At 38.2% G+C, this 20,438-nt stretch overlaps 2 protein-coding genes across 2 annotated transcripts in view; one reads left to right on the plus strand and one right to left on the minus strand.

The window, feature by feature from the left end:
* PLCZ1 (phospholipase C zeta 1) overlaps positions 1-11,120 on the plus strand; it is a 56,235-nt gene extending 45,115 nt beyond the window's left edge. Inside the window, exons 10-13 of the mRNA XM_065653408.1 lie at positions 511-683; positions 6,185-6,317; positions 7,709-7,858; positions 11,038-11,120. Coding sequence (XP_065509480.1) covers positions 511-683; positions 6,185-6,317; positions 7,709-7,858; positions 11,038-11,120 — 539 coding nt within the window. The remainder of the gene's footprint in view (positions 1-510; positions 684-6,184; positions 6,318-7,708; positions 7,859-11,037) is intronic.
* Positions 11,121-13,580: 2,460 nt separating this feature from the next.
* Positions 13,581-20,438, minus strand: part of PIK3C2G (phosphatidylinositol-4-phosphate 3-kinase catalytic subunit type 2 gamma) — a 199,692-nt gene continuing 192,834 nt past the window's right edge. The window contains exons 31-32 of the mRNA XM_065643202.1: positions 20,147-20,272; positions 13,581-14,206 (exon numbers count right to left, since the gene is read on the minus strand). Coding sequence (XP_065499274.1) covers positions 14,054-14,206; positions 20,147-20,272 — 279 coding nt within the window. The 3' untranslated portion in view covers positions 13,581-14,053. The remainder of the gene's footprint in view (positions 14,207-20,146; positions 20,273-20,438) is intronic.

Genomic DNA, 20,438 nt, shown 5'->3' on the forward strand with positions numbered 1-20,438 from the left:
CTAAACTAGAGCTTCTTGATCTTGTGGATGATAAGCTTTTATGAAGAATTCTGCACCATAACTAAGGTTAGTTACAATCCTATTTTTTTCCCTCTGCACTAGAACTTTTTAAACAGGTTCAGCATGCAGGGTCTTGCCACTGTAGAGAAATTAGTATGTGAATTTAGTTCTTATAGAGAAAAAAGTTCTCTCATTTCCTATTCTCCAAGGTCTAATTTAGAAAGAAAAGAGAAAACGTACAACACACTGCAGAGTAAAAAAGATCTGTAGGGTAATACTTAAAATGTGGTGTAGTTCAAAATAGAATGCACTTCTTTTGACACGAATCAGTCATTATTGAATAATGTTAAATTTAAGAAAAATAACAAGATCTTACATATGAGTTGAAAGAGATGTATATATATGTATATATCCCTGTTGCTTTTGTTTTTACTATTCTTGTCAGAGAGATGTTTCATAAAATGGTATCAACTCTATTTCACTAAAATCAATATTTATTTATTTTTATAGTGGCATTAAACTTCCAGACACCAGGAGTACAAATGGAACTGCAAAATGGAAAATTCCTAGACAATGGTGGTTGTGGCTATATTCTGAAACCAGAATTCTTGAGAAATCGTGATTCAACATTTACCCCACAGAATGTGGGAAGATACAGTAAACCAATGTCTCTGTCAATAAAGGTAAGCTTAGTTAATTCTTGATTTCTTCCATAAAATATGGAAACAAATGTTAGGTAGTTCAGACCCATTGTTATCTATTATTGGTTTTTAATTTTCCCCCTATTCCTGGTTGTTGAGAAGTTTAACATTGTTTTTTAATAACACATTAAAACTCTAATTTAGTATCTACTGCTGCTTGGGTGGTTTCTCCTCTGTAGTTCACTAGTGTTTGTTAAAAATACGTAATTGTTCAGAAGTCATAAGAGTTTATAAAAATACATAATTTTTCACTATATAGTGTACAGAAATATAAATATACCTTGCACTGTGTCACAAGTGTAGGTGACAAAGCGGCTTGTCAGTTACAGTTGTGGGGACTGAACTCTGAGAACTCAGAAATCGAATGTGCACCTCTGGTGCTTTTTTCTTTAAGTGTTAGTAATGCCATGTGTACTATTATAATGCTAATTGACAAATGAAAATGTTTAAAGGTACGATAAGAAGCTTTATGCTTCTTTTAAGTTTCATTATCTTCCTATGCATACATAAAAGACTATTTATCATCCTAAAATGGTATAAATAAGTGTAGAAAGGGGGAATGAATCAATAAGTCTTTGAATTATTTCTACTTCTTCCAAATTCAAACCTGATATACTTCTTAAAAATATTAGAAATACATGTCATTTAAAACTAATGGTTTAGAAAAACCCTTCATTTGAGGTTAAGCAGATTTTTTTTGGTAATTGTTCACTAGTTAGAAAACTACATTTTCCTAATGAAAAATTGCTATTTCTGATTACACAGTACAGTACTTGCATAAATGTTATTTAATTAGCATAAAATTAGTGTATAATTGCTATTTTGTTTCTTTTAGAGAAATAAATAGTGGAGATAAAACATTAGCTAATAATAATTATAAAATACGTACACAATGCATACAGCTAATCAAGAACATTTTAGTGTCCTAACAGTGAGCATACCAATTATGAATAGACATTACTGGATGATTTCAAGTAGCCATGCATACACATCAGTTATTTTAGCCCATATTTGTCTATAGCTGGAGTTAACTAAGATGAGGAAATATCCCCAATTGTAATGCGGGAAATAGAAAAAAACCATTGAAAATGGGAAGGAGATGTCTGAGTCTGGAAATAGTTGGAAAACAGAAAGGCAGCTTTTCAGACTGAGAGGAAAGTCTGAGTACTACAGGATACAAAGAAGAAATGGCATCCCACCAGTTGTAGGGATGATGAACTGTGGGGTGCAGAGAGCACCATTCATAGAGCCAGCAGGAAAAAAACCAGGAAATGGTTGAAGACAAAAAGAGCAGGAGTCACAGGAAAAACAGTTTCTGCTAAAGAAGAGTTGCTGACTTGATAAATGGAGAAATTACTTAGCAGAGGGCAAAGATATAAAAGATCTAGGTGTCAAAACTCTCAGACTGACTGTTAACGAATGAATGAACAAATGAATGAATGAAAAGCAGAACATAAGTGAACATAAAAATCACACTGGGCCCAATTTTACTGAACTCAGTACCCTTCTTCACCTGATGTGCCACAGTTCCCATCAACACGATACATATAGCCTTTGAAGCAGAAATACATATATTCAAGGTATTTAATAAGAAACTTCTGAGCCTACCATGTTATTTACTACTCTCTCTGTATGTCTGCTTCACCTTGGGTCTCAAAAACGGGTTGGATTTATGGATTTGGGTCATACTGTGCTGAAAACAGCTACTACTTTTTCCACCAAGTGGGAGATTTAGACTGCATCTAGCAATGGGATAAGAGTGGGAAGCAGGACTTGGCTGATTTGGCTGAATTTTTGTCATGACATTAAAGGTATGTCAAAGAATCTCCCCTGGTTCTAGAGTGGGTAGTCCATCAGTGCTTGCATAGAATCGTAGAATCATTTTGGTTGGAAGAGACCCTCAAGACCATTGAGTCCAACTGCTAATCTAACACTGACACTAAACCATGTCCCTAAGAGCCACATCTACATGTCTTTTAAACACCTCCAGGCATGGTGACTCCATCACTTCCCTGGGCAGCCTCTTCCAATGCCTGACAACCCTTTCCACGAATAAATTTTTCTTAGTATCCAATCTAAACCTCCCCTGGTGCAACTTAAGTCCATTTCCTCTTGTCCTAACACTTGCTACTTGGGAGAAGAGACCAACAACCTCAATGCTACAACCTCCTTTCAGGTAGTTGTAGACAGCGATAAGGTCTCCCTTCAGGAGACCCTCCAGGCTAAACAGCACCAGTTCCCTCAGCTGCTCCTCATAAGACTTGTGCTCCAGGCCCCTCACCAGCTTCGTTGACTTTCTCTGAACTCTCTCCAGCACCTCAATGTCCTTCTTATGATGAGGGGCCCATATCTGAACACAGGATTTAAGGTGGAGCCTCACCAGCACCGAGTACGGTGGGACGATCACTTCCCTAGTCCTGCTGGCCACACTGTTCTTGATGTACGCCAGGATGCTGTTGGCCTTTTTGGCCACTTGGGCACACTGCTGGCTCATGTTCAGCGAACTGTGACCAACATCCCCAGGTCCTTTTCTGCTGGGCAACTTTCCAGCCACTCTTCCTCAGGCCTATAGTGTTGCATGAGGTTGTTGTGACCCAAGTGCAGCACCCAGCACTTGTCTTTGTTGAGCCTTATACAATTGGCCTCAGCCCATAGATCCAGCCAGTCCAGATCCCTCTGTGGAGCCTTCCTACCCTCAAGCAGATCAACACTCCCATCCACCTTGGTCTTGTTTGCAAACTTACTGAGGGTGCACTTGATTCCCTCATCCAGATCATTGATAAAGAAGTTAAACAACTAGCCCCAATACTGAGCCATGGGGAACACCACTCATGACCTGCCACCAACTGGCTTTGATTCCATTCACCAGGACTCTTTGGGTCTGGCCATCCAGCGAGTTTTTGACCAAGCAAAGAGCACACCCTTGAGTGGTCAGTTTCTCCAGGAGAATGCTGTGGGAAACAGTGTCAAAGGCTTTACTGAAGTCTAGGTAGACAACGAGCACAGCCTTTCCCTCATCCACTAGGTGGGTCACCTTGTCATACAAGGAGACTAGATTGGTCAAGCAGGACCAGCCTTTCATAAACAAATGATGACTGGGCCTGATTACTTGGTTGTCCTGTATGTACCACGTGATGGGACTCAGGATGATCTATTCCATGACTTTCCCCAGCACCGAGGTCAGACTGACAGGCCTGTAATTCCCTGGATCCTCCTTCTGGCCCTTCTTGTAGATGGGCATCACATTTGCCAACTTCCAGTCAACTGGGACCTCCCCGGTTAGCCAGGATTGCTGATAAATAATTGAAGTGTCTTGGTGATCACCCCTGCCAGCTCCCTCAGCACCCTTGGGTGTAACCCATCTGGCCCCATTGACCTGTGTGTGTCTAAGTATTGTAGCAAGTTGCCAAACATTTCCCCTTGGATTATTGGGGCTCCATTCTGCTCCACATCCCTGTCTTCTGACTCAGGGGGCTGAGTACCTGGAACACAACCAGTCTTACTATTAAAGGCTGAGGCAAGGAAGGAATTTAGTACCTCAGACTTTCCCTCATTCTCTGTCACTACATTTTCCACTGCATCCACCAGAAGGTGGAGGTTCTCCTTAGCCCTCCTTTTGTTGCTGATGTGTTTATAAAAACATTTTTGTTGCCTTTTACAGCAGTCACCAGATTCAGATCTAGTTTGGCTTTGGCCCTTCTAATTTTCTCTCTGTATAACTTCACGGTATCCTTGTAGTCCTCCTGAGTTGCCTGCCCCTTCTTCCAAAGGTCATAAATTCTCCTTTTATTTTCAAGTTCCAGCTGCAGTTCTCTATTCAGTCAGGCCGGTCTTCCTCCCCGCTGGCTTGCCTTTCAGCACGCAGGGACAGCCTGCTCCTGCGCTTCTAAGATTACCTTTTTGAAGAGAGACCAGCCTTCCCGGACTCCTTTGTCCTTCAGGACTGCCTCCCAGGGGACTCTGCCAACCAGCCTTCTGAACACATCAAAGTCTGCCCTTCGGAAGCCCAAAGTAGCAATTCTGAATGCCCTCCTAACTTCTCCAAGAACAGAAAACTTGATCATTTCATGATGGCTATGCCGAAGGCAACCTCTGACCATCACATTGTCCATGAGTCCTTCTCTATTTACAAACAACAGGTCCAGTGGGGCGCCTTCCCTAGTTGGCTCACTTAGCAGCTGTATCAGGAAGTTGTCTTCCACACACTCCAGGAGCCTTCTAGACTGCTTCCTCTCTGCTGTGTGTTATTTCCAGCAGACATCTGGCAAGTTGAAGTCCCCCACAAGAACCAGGGCTAACATCTTGCAAAGCTGCTTTCTAGTGAAGGTAGTAGGTATTTTCTAGGAAGAAAGTGGATGGCATCAGGGTTTGCTAATCCACTGCTCTTGGATTTTTCAGGCTAGAACATTTCTTGGAGCAAAGTGTTACAGAAAATACCTTAGCAAAAGGTGGAATTTGTGAGGTTTGATCTTTTGGTCGTTGACACGGGAATTAGAATCTGTAGCTTGACTTTTGGTGCTTAGTACTGAGATCTGGATCATAAGAGTCATATCTTTCACTTAGGCTTGCAGGCTTGTATATCTCTCTTGATACACTCCATACATTGATTTCTAAAAAGCAGATTAGTGTAGAGATTGTTATTCTCTCCTAGGTGTCCTGAAATACAGATAGAAAGCAGACAAAATTGTGACTTTCATAAATCCTTGCTTAGACTGGGTGCCAGATTACACAGCATTCTGAGGCAAAATTTCTGGGTAGCTAACTAAAGGATAAAAACATCAGGGAGCCTACTAAATGCAGAGCTTTTGTGTGTTACTGAGAAAGAGAAGGAACACAGGCGAGGCACTCTGCTACATACCCTGTAACACAAAGGTGATGTCACCATGTGTGTTAGCATTGGTCCACTAGACACAGCTTCAATAGGAATTCATGAGCTTGATCTCAGAAAATGTAAAAATCATGAGGCTGATCCCCCCAACATCATTATTTTGCATGGTACTAAAATATAAGTTTTATGGCTAGTTATCGAACAAAAAAAGCTTAAATCTGAAAATTATTTAGAGTGTGGTATCAGATTTTTTTTTCTTTTTCACAATGATGGTGGTAAAACACTGTGAACAGGTTACCCAGAGAGGTGGTAGATGCCCCATCCCTGGAGACATTCAAGGCCAGGCTGGATGGGGCTGAGCAATCTGATCTAGTTGAAGATGCCTCTGCTTATTGTAGGGGAGTTGGACTAGATGACCTTTGAAAGTGCCTTCCAACCCAAACCATTCTCTGAAATTAACCAATAATTAAATCAAACGGGAAGCACCATGTTCTTAATTTCATTGTGTTTAATATGTATTTTTATAGCAGTTTATGGCTGGTATATGCATCTATTAGCAGTTTCTTATGCAACAGTCTTTGTTACTACAATTACTATACAGCTACTACATGAAGTTCATTCTTGCAGTTATTTCAATACAACTTTAATTTTCCAGCTCATCAGCGGTCATCAGTTACCACCCAGTAACCTGTCGAAGACTAACAAAGCTGACCCTTTAGTGCATGTAGAAATTTACGGTGTGCCAGAAGATCAAACAAAAAAGAAATCTAGTGTTGTAAAAAGCAATGGTGAGCATTAATCTTATTCTCTTGACTGTGAGCAAAGCAGAATAATATTTTATAAGGAATTATTATAGCATACTTACAGAGACTGCAATTATTTTTCTCTAGACTAGTATCTTTTGGCACAAAAACTGTAGCAGAAATTCATGCTACGTGCCATTTTTTGTAGGTTAAGGAAGCACAAACTCTTGTAGTTAGTAGCATTCTCCTGAAGGAAGATGGAATGTATTGTCTTTACTCACTGTTGTGGGCTCACTCTGGACAGCAGCTCAGCACCACACAAGCCACTTGCTCAGTCTCCTCCAGTGGGATGTGGGACAGAGTCAAAAGGGAAAAAAATGAGAAAACTCTTCAGTTGAGATGAAGACAATTTAATAGGTAATGCAAAAGCCACATATGTGAGCAAAGTAAAAAAAAAAAAGTTCATTCACCATTTCCCATCAGCGGGCAGATGTTTAGGCATTTCCAATTCAAAACGTAGCACTGTGTGGTTGATATGAAGAAAATTCAACGTTATCCCAGCAAAAACCAGTACACTAATTGGTAAATTTAAGGCATTTTTTCTGAAGAAATTTCTGTGACTTCACCACTTAGCTCATATGAAGTTTCTAGTAGGACTAGTCCCTTAACTGCTTGATAGGTGAAGTGTGTACTCTTTGTAGTTGTCTTCAAGCACTCCCTCACCTTTATCAGATAGAACTTCTTGATGACTAAGACTAAAGGTTCCCCATGATCTCCATTCTTCTATGCCTCTGTCTTCTATTTTTCCTTTTTCATTTTTGTAGATGGCTGCTGTTTTAAATTGGCTTCTGAATTTCTTTTCTCTCTGTATGAATATTGTTCAAGACAAAGCACCTCTTCTCCTGTTCCACATCCTCTTTTTGGAATTTTAATCAAGCGATAGCTTTATGGCTCCTGCCTCATTTCCAACAATGTAAAAGGAGAAACTTTGGCAAAAACTTTAAACTGATATGGCTACAGGAAAATTTAACTTGAGCAGCAGTTCTTAACCTAGCTATTGCTGTCCCATTTTGCTCTCCTCTAAGAGACGACACCAACATTCTTAGGCATTTGATTTACAATATTATGTAGCTAATACATTACAAAGCCTCAGAAGGGGCTGGCCTGCATACTGTAGGCAAGTTTCAAGCTCTCTGTTTGCTCCATTCTGAGAGTTTCCCTGACAGTTTTGTTATAACTCCATAGTATGTACAAAAGACCTACATATCACTGCAGTCAGTGGGAATCTCATAGCTTATTTAAATGGGCACAGAAATCTAGGGAAAAAGAACTAATCTCTACCAGTTCAGACTAGTGGTAGCAGATACAATAATTCAGATATTAAGTAGAATAATTGAAATGGTATTTTGATACTGTGTATTTTTTCTTTTCATCAGCTTTGTGCCCTAGATGGGATGAAACTTTCTCTTTTACTGTCCAAGTTCCAGAACTGGCATTGATACGCTTCTGTGTGGAGGATGAGATATCTCTGGTTTCAAATGAATTCCTTGGTCAATACACTTTACCAGTGATGAACTTGAGTAAAGGTAATATTTTATGTGAGCCACCTATGTGAGCTCAAAAAAAAATCTACAACATTCCATGCTTTTATCATTACTGTAGTCTTGACAGAGTAGAGCATTATGTTTATTTCCTAAAGGAGAATTTTATAACCATAGGTAAAAATTGCACTCTTTTTTTTTTTGTAACTCATTGTAGCCTCTGAATGCAAATCCATGGTGTAGAAATCAAAAGAATAGTAATGACAGTTAATGTTTTCTACTGCAGTATTCCATTCTAGTTAGAAACTGCTCAGACGGTGTTTTAAGTCGTTATAATAAGAAGCAGGAAGAGAGATTAGTCAGAACTACTAGAAAGGCAATACTTTTGTGCACTTTCTATTCAGGCTCAAAAGCCAATACAAGCCAAATTAAAAACAAAGACAAACAAAGAAACAAACAAAACCCCTCATGTAACCTATCTGCAAGTTTTCAGACTGGAGAACGAAGAATGTAAATTAAGTAAAAGATTTGCGGTATTTTTCTTGATAGTGTTTCTTTTATGGTATCAGTATAGCTTCTGCAATCTTATGTGGTTAATAGGCTGCGCATAAAGAGTAGACACAGGAGTCAGTAGGCCAGGGAGAAAGGCTTCTGTAAAACAGTTGTTTTCCGTATTGAATTTCCAAAGCTATTTCTGACAAAACAACCAACCAACTTTTATTGGTGAATAAAGACATGAAGGCAAAATGTTGGAGCTGGCAATGGGCACTGCAGCATTTTTATTAAACTTAATAGGATTTTAATGGCTTTTTCTTTCCAGGTTCTGAAGTCATAAAGCTGTTTGTGATTCTTAGTTGTGGTTGAGGAATTAAACAAGAACAAAGATTACTCTTAAAATACACTTACTTTTCTCCAACATACATTTTTACATTGATCCCCTTTTACTTTCCTGTTATTTGTGTATATCAGAATAATGAAGAAAAACCTCTGCCAACTTGTGATGTCTCAGGCAAATTTAAATAGCAGATGTTGAAAGTTACATATGCTTGTAAAACCATCAATTTGGGCTTTTTTTTGGTATAATTTTTCAGTGTGTCTCTAATGTGCGTGTATGATTAATTTTAGTCACAAATGGGGGATTCATATTTTGGAGAAGTAAGAGCAAGCAGATTCTGCAGGAAAGATTTTTGAGTGAAATAATTCAAAAACGCTAGTAAATAAGTGTAGGTACAAAAACTATAAACAGTGCCAAACAAATTGCCCAAACCTACAATGTAAAAATAAATTAAAAAATGATGCCATCAGGATGCTCAGAGGCATAAATAAAATGCTTCTAAGAGATCATCTGACAGATAATTTCAAAACTTATTGCAGTGCTTAACATTGAGACTTCTGGATTCCAGATTTGGAACCATGGTTCCACTTTAGGGCCCTAAGCTCCATAAATAGTGAAAGGGGAAAATAATGCATCTTACAGAGGAGGGGTCACAACAGTCTAGAATTCTTAGGAAAGAACTGTCTAAAGCATGCTGAAGAGTGAATTAGGCTTCAAATTTCTCATCAAAGCTCTGACTGCTTTATTCTGCACTACGGGACTCTCCCTCCTTCCCTGGGATTCATAACCCTGAGGTGTCCCCTGAGGGCAAGTTGCTTCCAAATCTGAGCAGTACTTACTTTTTTTTTTTTTTTTTTTTTTTTTGACAGGCAGTAGGACAAAGGTTTGCCATTGCCACCACCCCCTCCATTTCCTCTTGAAAGGATTCAAAAGTACATTATCACTTCCTTTCCCCAGCTGTAGTTTACACTGGGGAAAAATGCTTGTTACCCACTTGTAGCAATGTTTGATTTTTCATGCAATGATTAAGTAGACATATTCAGAGAGGCTGAAGGTGGGAATAATTCTCTAGCTGGATGGTTAAAGGTGAGAGGAGGGGGAGTCCTGGGTTACAGTCCCTGTCCCAGTGCATCTGCCATGTAGAATACTAAATAAAGGACAAGAATTCAATTACTACCGCTCTTATAACCGGATCAATGAATAGTTAATTATTTCATAAAAATTGGAACAATTTCAATAAAAAAGAAGTTTTACATCTCTCAGTACACTTTGTAGAACATTCTGCAGGTAGGGACTAGAACATAGTCTTCAGAAATGAGTCCTTGAAGTGTTTCTGGATAGAAAATAAACCAATTCTGACACATACTGTGTGCATACTCTAAAAGTTGATCTCAAATGCGTACTGCCTGGACTCAGCTTTAATATCTGCTGCCCAGAAGCTGAACCTTAGATGCCAGGTAAACTTCAATGTTGTATAAAAGAATCAGGAAAATCCAAACTCAAACAAATGAGGGTCCCAAAGACTACACACACATCCAGACACACCTAAAGAAAGATTTTGAAAACTGCAGTTCTGAATGTAGATACTTATTCATAACATATACTTAAATAACTGCAGTTATATATACATAAATAACACAAAGATTTTTTTTTAATTAAAAGTGATATTGTTTACTATTATGAAATAATGGACATTTACAGTCATACAAAGCAATACAGATTTGGGGTTTTGGAGAGAGGATCGTTTTGTTTACTGAGCAGGTAAGTTATAATAATTAAGTTCAAAGCTGAGAATTATAGCTTCTCCAAATACTTCCACTCACCGGATGAACATGTAGTTTCTGAGGCATGCCTCATCTCTGATACTGGGAATCACTCTCACATGTAAAAGGAGATCCTTAACAGGCTTAAGATACCATGGTAGAAGATCTTGCATGACACTTTTTTCTGCCCCAGCTGGACAGTGCATTACTGCTGCAACACTATTCTTCTCTAAGGAACTGTCACTGCTGATTCACAAGTTATTTAATCTGCAGTAAGAACAATGTGTGCAGCATATCACATCTTTGGATGTTAAAATGTATGCTTTGCCCATGTTTATTACAAGTATCAAAGGGCTAAAACTCTTCAGTTTGAAAACACACCACATCCTGAAATACACTGGAGTTTCACTCTGTATCCAAAAATGCCAGAATTGAAATACTGTTTATGTAGAGGAGAAAAACAGTAGAAATGGGATTTGGGTTCTGCGTAATTTCAGTTTATTTTAATGAGTTATTTAGAGAATAATAAATTATGCCATGTTTGCACAGTAGACCATGATGTTACTCCATTACAATGGAGTTGCATTTGCAGTTAATGAACTAATCAAGTGTCGTTATATTTACAGGTTACCGTAAGGTTCCCCTGTTGTCCAAAGATGGTGTCAATCTCGAACCCGCATCACTGTTTGTTCATATCTGGTACTATTAATGATGCTCTGCAGTAACAGTTGTTCTGGAGGATCACAGCCTGCTCAATAAAGCAACATCACTAGGCTTGCAATAATCCAGTGCTCTGATTTCCAGAGTGGTGTGTTCTCAATTATTTCATTAAGCTAATGGGACTTCTTGTGTGAGTAAATGGTATCCTGAATAAGTAATGCCCACTGACATTGGCCCTACCATTATTTAGAACAAATTCATAAAGACTGAACTTTTCTGGACATTCTTAAAATTCAGTTAATTATTTCATTTGCAGCTAATTTCAAAATTATGATTAATTACTGGGAGTAATAGTCTAATATTTATGATTGGAGACTGAAAAATTATGAGCATGTTACACCGACATTTTTATTTGTATTGAACAAAATCTCTTACTATTGTATCTTTCCAAGGGAACAGGGAAAATTACACATACAACGTACCTTTTACATTTATAATAACAGCAGCTGCTGATTGGGATATACCTCTTTAATGTCCACTGTAATTTTGCTACCTGGAAAAATAGTATTGTGAAAAAAACAGCTCTTAAAATGATAAAAGCTCAGACGATGGTACATTTTCTTAGCTTAGTCTTGAACCTCCTGCTGCTAAAGACAGACAAATAATTCACAGACTGATTTGTAAAGGTCTATGTTCCTTATAGCAGCAGGGAGCTCAGGATACATCTTACTGTGGACTAAGGAAATAGGGAGCACAAAGCTTTGAAGTGGACAAGAATTTTAGAAAATGCAAGGGTTGATTTTGTGATTTAAGATGTCTGAGGACAACTGACATAGCTAGTGTGACATAGCTATCAGTGTAGGTCTTGCCCATAAGACACAGTTTTCCTGTCTTTCTTACAAAAATTAAGTAGAGCTTCCACAGGACTGTATCTATCAATTAACTGCAGCTTTGTTACTCGAACCTGACTTTTTTTAATTTTTTTTTTTTAAAGTATGTTATATTGATAGGTTTATTTCTTTAATACCAAAGAGTACTGCTTATGTTTGCAGACAGTTCTGATAATATTATATTTTAATGGTCTTTTTATTTAATGCCATTTTAATGCTACTTTATTTAATGCTGTTCTACGATGGAAAATTGGGGCATGCAGTAAACAATGATTAGAAAATGTCACAGGAAATAACACTATTATAAAATTGCATTATAGTTATAATAAGGAAACCAAGACAGTAGACTAAGAAGAATCTAAAATCAATATTGAACTGTTACATCAGATAATCTGCTAACATTGTAATCAGGCCACAATGTGTTTTGTCTGCTTGAGTGACAAGTCACTTGATTCTTGACCCAGGAGAGCCTATAATCTAAAACGTTAGACTTTGTAGTGATCGTATCTGTATGCTAGCCAATATCCCTCTAATGTGGTAAATATTTCATAGCTTTTTTCAGCTCTGAAGAATACTAATAATATTAATATAAAAGCAGAGTTCCCCCTACCTCCTCTTATTGAAGAGTTTAATTTCCCAAGGCAACCTAGTGCATCTATTCTCATCTAAAAACTGAAAAAGTGACACAGTCAATTGGTTTGATGCTGAGAAAAACTCCAGATAATTTCGTTTCCTAAATAACACTCCTAGTCCCGCATCAGGAGTTCTATATAACATTATCTTCTGAAGACTGATTTGTGAGTGTCCTTTGGGAGAAGAAGGTGATTATCTTCAGCTTCTGGCATTATTATCCCTCCATTGACCACTTTTCCACCTGGTAGAACAAATGTCAGACCTACAGAGTATAGGGTAACTTAAAATTTTACAGCAGATCAGATCACAAACCATCATGTCTCCTGTGCCTTAAAAATGTGCCCTTAGTCCTGGAAAGGTATATATACATGGTCAGCTATGAGTGTGCAAGACGCTGGCAATAATGGACAGGTCATTATGGCTGCTCACATGCTAAATGTTTAAAGATGTGCTTAAGTGCTTCCTCAATTTAGGTAAAAAATGCTTTGAAGAACAGAGCTCATAATTAGCCTCAGTGAACTCAAAGGAGCCACTCATGTTTGTTATTCAATACGTATATACACATTTTATAGCCCTGAGGTCAATACATGTATTGACTTGATTCCCTTATGCAGCATAAGAATGCAATAAGGTAAGACTGGTGAACAAAGATCCCTTATAGTATTACCTTCAATAAATACCAGACCAAATGTTTGCATGCAATATGTTTAATTTATTTGTGAATATTAGCTTCTTCCTCCTCTTTTCTTCTCACAAATGACTATTATATCTGCTTCTTGAATGTCAGAATAAAAGAAACAATAACATAGCTTATTAACAAATGAATATCCTGGATTGAATGCTACATTAGATCAAAAGCTGAACACACCGATATATACTACACAAAATTTGTAAAGCGCAAAGCTTTTAAATTCTTAAAAAAAAAAAGAAAAAGAAAAAGAAAAAAAGTATTGATTGTACAAGATTTAACACGAAATTTGCTAGACATCTCAAATGTATTGGCTCCCAGGGAACCATCTTATGGTTCTCTGATGAAATTATCACATGGCAGTCGAGTCATAGCAGATGCTGATGAATTACACCATTATCGGCATTGTTTCAACACAGTCAGTGCAATTAATAGGCAAAGAATTAGGCCCCACACTTCGATGTGTACAGAGTTCAGTATTTTTACAGTACTATTTAATATGAACAAAATAAAAATCTTTATTGCTGTCACAAGAAATTGCTGCATGCTGTTACAAGTTCCTCGCATGTGATTTCTTAAACTCACACTGACAGGAATCAGTTGCAGGAAGATGGTAGCAATTTTAAGACAATAGCCTTATGATTAGAAATGTTAAGGTACGTGATCAGCAGATGACTGCATATTCTCAAGGGCAACTGAGACAAAATGTACCGTGGGAAATGGGATAAAGAAACATTAGTGGATAAATAACTGAATTATCTTAGACAACATTTAAATTACACTGTTTCCCAGTGGATACCACTTTTCTTCATTTAACTGGACACTGCTCAGCTGAATGTTAACTGCTCCCACAAACATTCCTTTGCTTTTCACAATAAGCTTCAGTATATGGCCTTTGAGCTCTGTGACTTTGTCGTACACAACCTGAAACAATATGTATTAAACAGAAAAAAAACATACGAATTTGTGAATCTATTTGACTGGCAAAACCCACTTAGTTCAATACAGCATTCAGGATGATGATTACAACTTTGTAATAATTGCTTTAAACTGCCCTCCAGAATTATAAACTACTAATCATGAGCTGAATTCACCCAACTTACTGAATTTACCTCAGAAATATATTTGACCTTATATAGTTTATATAAAAGAGACTCTGCCAGCCTAGCCTTCTGAAATCTGATTACTAAGCATTTGTAAATAAATTCAAAACCCATGTTGCCCAATGCTTGAGAAAAAAATAGGCACACATACTTTTCCCTGTGAAAAACTGAAACTCTAGCATAAGCAGAGTTTTGAACTGAAATATGAAGAAATATCAGATCCTCCCTGATGTTCACCAGGAATGATAATTGGTCGATTTTGTGGAGGAGAGATTCAGATGGAGGGTACTCATCATGGACAGCCACATGGAAACATAAGATAGGTAATTCTCTAAAAGTGTAGATTATTATGATTTTAAAATATCTTTCCATAGCTTTGATAAACCGTATTGCTCTTCTGCAAAAATCAGAAAAAAATAGGAAAACAGTTTTGATGTCATTTTTTTTAGCCTATCTATATTGTATTTGTTACATGTTCCTTAGTAGTGCCTTAAAGAAGCTTTATGTTGCATTGATATGTCTTATGAAGATGTATCATCACATCAGTGCACAGTACCACAGAATTTTTTCTCAGTAGTGTACTTGGGATAAAATCTTGGGCTACATACCAGAATTAAAAAAAAGATAAGCCAACGCAAAAAGAAGTTTTCTTCTAATCAAGACTTCCATAAAATTTCACAACTGTTCTAGGTCCAACAAACCCACATCAAAAAATACAATAATCTTCCTTTGAAAATTGTCTGTATAAATTTTACTATTTCAATACAAATAACTTTATGCATGATTCTAGATGTTAACTGTATCCAAATGTGCCCATTATAAAAATTCTTGTATTTTTTATGAAATATCAACTATTAAACATGACAGAAAGCTCCGCCCACTCAATAGAAGTTGTAGATGTGGAATATCTTTGAGATAAGACCAAATTTAGTAAGTTCCACTTGGAACTTGGATGTTTCTGTTACCCAAGAAGTGCTGTTAATATTCCTCAAATTAAATGAGAAAGCTTGCTACACATCTCTTAAGAAAAGTACTAAGGCCTATAGTTTTTAAAATATCCTTGGAATTACTGTAATACTATGAGAATACACTGAGGTTAATTATGAAATGTTAATGATGTATTTTCTGAATTTTAAAAAAAAAATCTGTGGTTACAGGCTAACAAGAATGAGCTGCATTCAGAACAGATTCCTATGTTTCAGTCTCTGCATTAGAACTGCTGAGTGACCCGCATGTGGGTTGATAAAATGTGAAAGAATGCCCTCAGCTAGTTTCAGGCCTGAAAGGTAAGCTTTGTTAAGAGAAGCACATTTAATCTAAGATTTGTATGGCTGGAAATGATTTTGCTACTTCAGTTGCAATGGAAAATGCTGTAAATTTTAATCTCTCTGTGCGGTTTAAAAAGCTAATGCATTGCCATACCGTCACTTCATGAGAATGGGAAAGTGGAACTGCCTAGGGAGGAGTTCACCATGCAACCTGCTTGGATTTACTGTGCAATCTGAATGCAGTCTATACATATCACAGAATTACAGACTGGCTGGGGTTGGAAGGGACCTCTGGAGGTCATCTAGTCCAACCCACCTGCTAAAGCAGATAGACCAAGAGTGGATTGCACAGGAATGTGTCCAGGCGGGTTTTGAATGTCTCCAGAGAAGGAGACTCCACAACCTCTCTGGGCAGCCTGTTCCAGTGCTCTGGCACTCTCAAAGTAAAGAAGTTTCTCCTCATGTTTAGATGGAACCTCCTTTGCTTCAGTCTGTGCCCATTGCCCCTCATCCTATTGTTGGGCACCCCTGAAAAGAGTCCGGTCCCATCAACGCCATCAAAACGGCACTGTTGAGGAAAAAGAAAAGTCAGACTGAGGCCCTTCTAGCTTGGATCTCTGGGGGCTGGACTGCCAAGTCTTCTCTGTATCTTATAAGAAGCAAAACCAGCCATGGGCAATGTCCTTCAGACAGGGATAGAGTTTATGAAAGCTCAGCCCCAGCAATGTTCCTCACGCTGAGTGGGAACAGAAAGGTGGTTATGAACTTCGCAGGTGGACTCAGAAGACACAAAACTGTTGGTTCTTCCAGACAACCCCAGCTGGCCCTGGCCACCACTTCAGGAGCACAGAGTGGTCACGTCTGTGCTGTGAGCTGCTGGGGTGAACAGGCAGGACACCAGGTCAAGCTCTCTGGTGTATGGAGACAACTTGTGCTGTGGGGATCAGCAGCCACTGACACCATTTGTGGGAGAAAGAAAAACTGTCCCACTCACTTTTTTTAACTGGCTTTTACTAGAAAGGTCTTACCAGGGAGCAACACACGTTATTTTTTCATTTATAAACCTTTAGAAATCATAGTTTGGAAAAGCTGTCATGAAAGTCATGCCTGGTGCTTTTCAGTTTTGATGTTTACTGTGCCTGTTTCACCAAATTGTACGTAAATTGAAACTTCCAGCTTCTCTGTCCCACAACGGCATCTTTCCACCAAAATCAAAGTGAAATGATGAAGAAAATCCAAAAAGCAAGGACAAGTACAGTAAGCGACCATATAATTTAGAGTAAATCTATGGTTTGATTACTGAAGTGATACTAATGTTACCATAGAAAGGTGCCTTATTTCTTTGCCAATATATTAAAGGTATCATCTTTAGCTGTTGCTTTGAATCACCAGAGTTGTACGTGTAAGCCGTAAGAACTAAGAAATCTTCAGTACGGTGGGTCACAACAAGCGTGAACTGGGGTAATGAACAACTTTCAATCTTTGGACAAAAAGATGCTTTAAGCTTTGGGCAATCACAGACCTTACAGTGCAGGGTGGGTGCTTCTAAAATGATCCCAATGAACTGTTCCTAAAATGGTTATTGTAAATTCAGCTGGAGCAAGGTATGTATCATCAGGATGTAGGGACAGAAGTAAGATCTGGAGATAGCTGAATTAGTATGTGGATAAAACAAATGCCACCTGTCAGCATTTCATAATCTTAACAGTTAAATCCTGAAATGATTGTGTAGTAAGAATATTTGCTAGATCAAGTGGAGGTGAGTTACGCACCGCCATGCGGCAAATCAGTGGGACAGTTAGGGCTGGAATTCAAGTATTCCTGGCACCAAAAAGAGCAGCACTGTCGACCTACAGGAGTCTAATGACATTTTAATTGCAAATGCGGGACAGTTGCTTCTCCTGAGGTAGGCATGGCACAGTTCCTAGATTTGCTCTTAATTGCCTGAATTAGCTTTGATGCACGGTGCTGGAGGGAGCGGCTGTGGCTCCCGGTGCAGCTCCCCTCACCCCTCCATTGGGCTTGCTGGGGCCATTTGGGGTGTCACAGGCCAGCGTCCCCTCTGCTCCCAGAGCCACTGCAGCAACACTAACAGACTGATATGGCCCAGGTGTATTTGCTCACATTTGGCTGCACCCCACGGGCAGGATGTGGAAAGTTCACTCTTGTTCTGTCTTCATTATGGCGACACACACTCTGCTTTGTCTTGGAGGTTTGCTCATTGCGTGGGTGTGCGTACATGCAGGCACTCGAGACAAACAGGGCAACTGAGACCTTGAAGCATGTTTCAGGGCAAATGCTACTCATATGAGCAAGACTCCACTGCAGTTGGTTCTGGTCATTGCAACTTTTCTTGGCAAGAGTTTAAACTTTAAATCATTCATTTTTTTTTTTTGCTCAATTACTCTGGAACCTACCGAGTAACTCTCATTTATTCCTAACTGTGGTCTATAAGCAGGTATGTTATTCTTTTTCTCTTTACACTTCATTCCATTTTTCCTTGTTCGTTCTCCTCTTCTTCTCAACCATCATCTTTAATGCAATGTTACACCAATGTGAATGCAACAAATATCAAAATCCAAATAAAGGAATAAAAGGAAAAACGAGTGCTTGTTAAAAGCAACTCCAAAACATTTGGCATAGTTCATTCCATTGTTGGTCCTCCTGGACCTTCACATCTTTACTCTCACACATGAGTGAAAACCAAAAATAAAATGCACTTTTGCAAGGCTGATAATTTGCTGTAGGCAGTCATAAGCAATAAAAGTACAAAACTAAAACCAAAAATACCCAAGAGAAGCACATTTCAGAATTTTCTCAGTCTCAAACACAGAGAGAAATTAATATATAGCTTCCTTCCAGTCATTTGGCTTTAATAAAAACTTATGAACTCATAAAAAAGGCTAGTACATTTCTGTACACAGCGTTTTGGACAGTAACTAACTTAAAAGACAGCGGACTTATATTTTTAGTAGTTTTTCTTCCCTGGGGTGGCTTCTACCTCAGTCTACCAGCCTTGGACAGAAATTGTATACAGAATGATATCACATATGGAAGAACAGAACTGCTAACAGCACAAGCAATGGGTTTGAAATGTCCAAGTTCAATGGAACCATATGTCCCCACTGTGATTAGCCATTCCTGGTGAAAAAGATTGAGCATCTGTGAAGAAGGCTCTCAGTTTTGAGTAAAGGACATTAAAGTTTTCATGGAATTTCTCTTAACATCAGTGGAATGCTTCTTAACCACAATTAAATGTCCTCCCAGTAACTACTGTCTGACTGCAGACAGGATTTTAGATTTTCTTGCATTCAACTTGATCTAATAATGATTAGAAAGATAATTATCTTCTAGCGTTGCTGGCTGTTTCTTGTCTGTAGTCCATTTCGGATACTTTGCAATTAATGTTATTATAAAATCATATTATATTTCTATGCCTCAAATATCCTTCAAATGCAAAGGATTTTCTTTAGACAGGTCAATTAGACTCATTTCACTGTCTCTTTGATTGCAAAACAAGGAAAGAACATAACAAAAAAATAAAGCCTATTTCCCTGTTATTCTACTGCAGTACCATAGAGAGGGAAATCTGTCTCAGCTTTTAGCAGCAATACTGCTTGAGGAGCCTTCTTACAGAAGCACTGGAAGTCATCAGTGTAAGTAGGTAAGTTTTCTAAAAAATAAAAGGAAGATATTAAAACTCCAGGACTGGGAAACTAGGAGATAAGGACTCAGTCTCAGCTGACTAACTTAAGCTTCATCATATCTGTGAAACAGGGTGGAGTGGTAATATTTTCCATGCCTTCTACTTTAAAGCCTGCTCCAAGTGCATTTGTAAATTGCTTTGAGATCATTAGATTTGTTATATGTAATAATTTTAATGTCCAATTCCACCTCCTGTTCAAATCTTATCTGGTCTTACAAAAGAATATCATTCATGCCATTTCCCATTCTGTCATAAATTTTTCTCTGTACAAATGTTTCTTTTCACCCCAGAGGCGTGAGCACTTCAGTGGTGTGTGAAATAATTATATATGGCTGTGAACTGCTAGCATTTGCACATAAAATGAATGAGGCTGTTTATTATTGTATTATCATTTAGGACAGCGACAATCAATTTCGTCGTCTGTTTTCAAATGTGAATTTGAATAATGGCATCCGTTCACCTAGTACCTTTTATGTTATTGTATCAATCTGCATTCAAAATAGCCTAGGTTTTGGTGCAATGATACTTGGTGTCACTTGGCTAACATGTAACTGTGGTTATGGTGTAAGACAGAGCAGTGTGAATAATCCAACTGCTTTCCTGAAGAGAGAGACATAAAGAGACTGTTCCACTTCTGAGAAACATGCAAAGCAGAAGATTATATGTTCCTTCTTCTTGATCGTACTTATTGCAACAGCTCTAAATTTTGTGCCGTTATTTTATTTCAAGAGTGGGCAAGGAAAACCAATCAAGTAAGAAGAGATGGGAGAAAGCGAATGGTACTCACAATTTCATTGTAAGTAGGGTCAGAGCTTTTTGGAGCTGTTCTTGTTTTCCTTCGACTGACCTCATAAGGATCCGGTAGAAGATAAAATTCAGCATGTGCACTTGGGGCAGAGCCATCTGGGAGGCGCTGAAAAACAAAATGGTCATAAATATGAATGCCCATGTTCTAGCAATGAAAACAAATAAAAAGTACCAAATGAAATCTGGACCTTAAGCAGACACAGAAACACATGACATTCAGTTCTCTTGGCTAAACTGGAGTGCTAGTGCAATAAGCAGGAAATTTTAGAATT

The sequence above is a fragment of the Caloenas nicobarica genome, chromosome 1, assembly GCF_036013445.1.
Source record: "Caloenas nicobarica isolate bCalNic1 chromosome 1, bCalNic1.hap1, whole genome shotgun sequence".
Classification (NCBI taxonomy): domain Eukaryota; kingdom Metazoa; phylum Chordata; class Aves; order Columbiformes; family Columbidae; genus Caloenas; species Caloenas nicobarica.